Here is a 3631-nt window from a genome sequence, read left to right as displayed (position 1 = left end):
CGAGAATCGTTTTTGATGGAATGAGTTGCTTCACTCAAATATGCATGCATAGCTTGTACATCATGAGGGATCAAAAACAAATTCCTGAATCAGGGCCTTTTGTCATACCTGATTTGCCAGATAGGATTGAAGTAACTAAATCTCAGCTGCCTGCGCATTTCAATCCAGGAGGCATTTCCATACAAGATATTCGGGACAAAATAAGAGCAGCTGAAGAAAGAGCCTATGGAGTTGTCATCAATACTTTCGAGGAGTTGGAACAAAGGTACGTTGACAAATTCCGAAAACTAAAAGATGGTAGAGTATGGTGCATTGGGCCTTTGTCTCTTTGTAACAATGACAATATAGATAAATCTCAGAGAGGGAATAAGGCCGAAGAATGTAATTTGATGAAATGGCTTGATTCTTGGCAGCCTGAGTCTGTTGTGTACGCATGTCTTGGGAGCCTTGGTCGTACTCCGGTTGTACAATTTGTGGAGCTCTGGCTTTAGGCCTAGAAGCATCAGGTTATCCATTCATTTTAGTCATAAAAGCAGGAGAAGGACAAGCACCAATAGAGGACTGGATATCCAAAAATGGATTTGAAGAAAGAACAAAAGAAAGAGGGCTTTTAATCCGTGGCTGGGCACCACAAGTACTAATTCTGTCACACCCTGCTATTGGGGGATTCTTAACACATTGTGGTTGGAATTCAACCATTGAAGGGATTAGTGCTGGTGTGCCTATGATCACGTGGAGCAGTTTCTAAATGAGAGGTACTTAGTACATGTATTGAAGATTGCTGCGGGTGTTGGATTTGTGCGTTTGGGCGAGGAAGAGAAGTATGAGGTCCAAGTGAGTAACAAAAAGGTAACGAATGCCATAAAAAAAGTAGTGGACAAGGAGAAAGAAGGAAACGAGATGAGAAAAAGAGCTAGAAAACTTGGAGAAATGGCAAAAAGGGCTGTACAAGCTGATGGATCTTCTTATCTCAGTGTGACACATCTAATCAAAGAAATACAAGAATTCCACCTTAACCAATCAGCTAAAAATGCAAATGCACAAGTATGCGATGTACTTATTTGATCTGAAAATGTTAGGAGTTTTATTTCTGTTCATGTTTGTGGTTTTGACTTTGTTCCGTATGCCGAAAACTATTTTCCTAGAAAATAAATGTATTCTAGTGTTTGGTTGGTATATGAAAAATATTCTTAAAAGACGCCTTTTGATATTGTTTATTTACTCCAATTATCATCCCCATTCTTAAAAGTGGATATACTTTTGTTGGCCTAATAGATCTGGTGCGTAATATGGGCAAAATTGATTAGCCATAGAATCAAGAAGTGAATCGAACTGGTACTTGGCAAACGGTTCACAAAACCATTTTTCACCTCAACTCCCTAAATGGAAACAAGAGATAGCTATCAAATTGGGGGTAATAAATTCGCTCCCAATTGTCATAGCCCTGTCAATTCTTTCTTTGAGCTTCCTAACTAGTGTGGCTAGTTTATCATCTCATTATCACTATCCTAGTGCGAGAAGTGCATTTGATGAGATGTGAATTTATCGTTATTCCTAATAATATAAGACACTTTGTGACGCGGAAATGCTCCGATGAATAATATAAACAAGATTATTAGCTATCATACTATATAGAGTAAAATGTGCTATGCTAAGTAATTGCATAACAACGTGACACGTGGAGCCGAAGTCAGAAGATAGCTGAAATCGAAACTGTTCCATTTGTTACCGGAACGAATGATGCTCATAAAGATGCAGTAAATGCCTATCACCGGATAGCATTTAATGAATAATATTCTACAACATTTAGTATAATGTCCGTTACAAAGAATTTGTCATTCATGCCCGCCATTACACATTCTTCAATGGCCCTCATAATTGACATTAAAGAGGGGCATGATCCTAGGACCTTGTTCCCTAGGTGCAGCTATAAATAGTGAGCTCTGTTGTCATTGTAAAGAGAGAAATTTTCTGGCAAACTTATGCTACAATCTATTCAAAGCTTTATACAATTTTACCTTCTTACTTTTTTATTTCATTACTGTTGTGCCCGGAAGCCTTGCTCTCGGAACTACTGTTTCTGCTATTTCATCTTCATCTCAAGGCTAAGTATTGCATATTTCTTCAATTTTTTTATTATTTCGGGATCAAATTAATTCATTTGTCTAGAAACCACGTATAAATTCAACTGTACTATTTTACAAGTAAATAATTTCGCGCCCACCGTGGGGTCTAAATAGTTGTGTAATTAAGTTGATCCTTGCCTCTTTTACTAACGTGTTTGATTAGCTATTCTTTGCGAAAATCACAGAAAATGGCTGATAATGGTGTTAACAACACACACGGCCTTGAGGCCCACTGAGACCAACCTCAGCACGATGATTCAATCAGTGATACCCACAATGAGGGAAATGATGCCATGCCGATCCACGACCGGCGGTACCTGCGACATGTTCGTGAGGCGACTCCCGATGATGCTGAAGAGGAGCATGTTGTTGAAGCGGTAAGGGTCCTGCAGGAGCAATAAGAGGCCATTCTAGGCCATCTCACATGATAGGATAATGTTATGACAGAACTAAAACAGGTATTATCGGTGCTTCCAATAATGCAAATGGACGAGGTCCAGCTCCTCCCGGTGCTCCCGCAAATCAAACAACGCAGAGGGCTGACAACAACACCCCGAGAGGCGAGGTCGGCTTTGATGGGGCCGGGGGGAGCGGATCCGGTCACAACAACGAGAGCGATCCCTTCAAAAGAGAACTCTTACGGTTTATGAGGGAAGTGAACGCCTGCTTGGACTGAATCCCGCGAGCACTACCGGTACCGAAGGGACTGAACTCAAAGAAGTACACTCAGTTGCCATACAAACCAAGTGCGACACCTGAATTAATCCCGAAGCGGTTTAAAATGCCCGACTTGCCAATATATGATGGAACTTCGGACCCTCTAGAGTATATTGTCACATATACAATGGCAGTGAAGGGGAGCGATTTAGCTCCCCACGAGATTGAATCTATTTTGCTGAAAAAATTCGGAGAGACTCTCACGAGGGGAGCCTTGACGTGGTATTCGTTGTTGCCCGAGCATTCCATAGATTCCTTTGAGATGCTCGTGGATTCTTTTATTAAGGCCCATGCAAGAGCTAGAAAGGTGCAGGATCGAAAAGCCGACATATTCAAGAATTGCACAAGGAGAGTCCGAATTGCTGCGGGAATTCGTCACCCGATTCCTAACGGAAAGAATGTTACTTCCGGCTATTTCGGATGAATGGGTGGCTGAAGCATTCACCAAGGGTCTGAATCTGAGCAGTTCTGATGCTTCATGGAAATTGAAGGAAAGCTCGCTTGAGTTCCATGCAACGACTTGGGCGGATGTTCACAACCAATGCGAGTCCAAGATAAGGATCAAAGATGATCAGATTGGCTTCCCAACATCAACAAAAGGTCGGGAGAAGAATAAAGAAAAATCAAAAGATGATTTTGACACAGATAGAGGGTCTTCGAGGGGTCGATTTTTACCCTACGAACGGGCCAAAGACGCAACAGAGGTTTCTGTTCAGCAAACAGGTTCGTTACCGACAGAAGAATTGATCGCGGTCGGAGCAACAGATCATTGCAGGACAAAGAAACGT

General features: G+C 41.6%; 1 protein-coding gene across 1 annotated transcript; it reads left to right on the top strand.

Annotated features, from left to right (window-relative positions):
* Positions 1–4: 4 nt before the first annotated feature.
* Positions 5–2362, top strand: LOC109221625 (anthocyanidin 3-O-glucosyltransferase 4-like; the record flags this gene model as incomplete). Its single annotated transcript, XM_019386094.1, is given in 4 exon segments — positions 5–479; positions 482–734; positions 737–1044; positions 2312–2362. Coding segments are annotated over 4 exon segments (1087 nt in total), but the record flags the coding sequence as incomplete, so codon positions are not given.
* Positions 2363–3631: the final 1269 nt, after the last annotated feature.

This window comes from Nicotiana attenuata, unplaced genomic scaffold, assembly GCF_001879085.1.
Source record: "Nicotiana attenuata strain UT unplaced genomic scaffold, NIATTr2, whole genome shotgun sequence".
Classification (NCBI taxonomy): Eukaryota; Viridiplantae; Streptophyta; class Magnoliopsida; order Solanales; family Solanaceae; genus Nicotiana; species Nicotiana attenuata.
The sequence above is the reverse complement of the archived record's forward strand: the minus strand, read 5'-3'. Positions and strand labels throughout refer to the sequence as shown.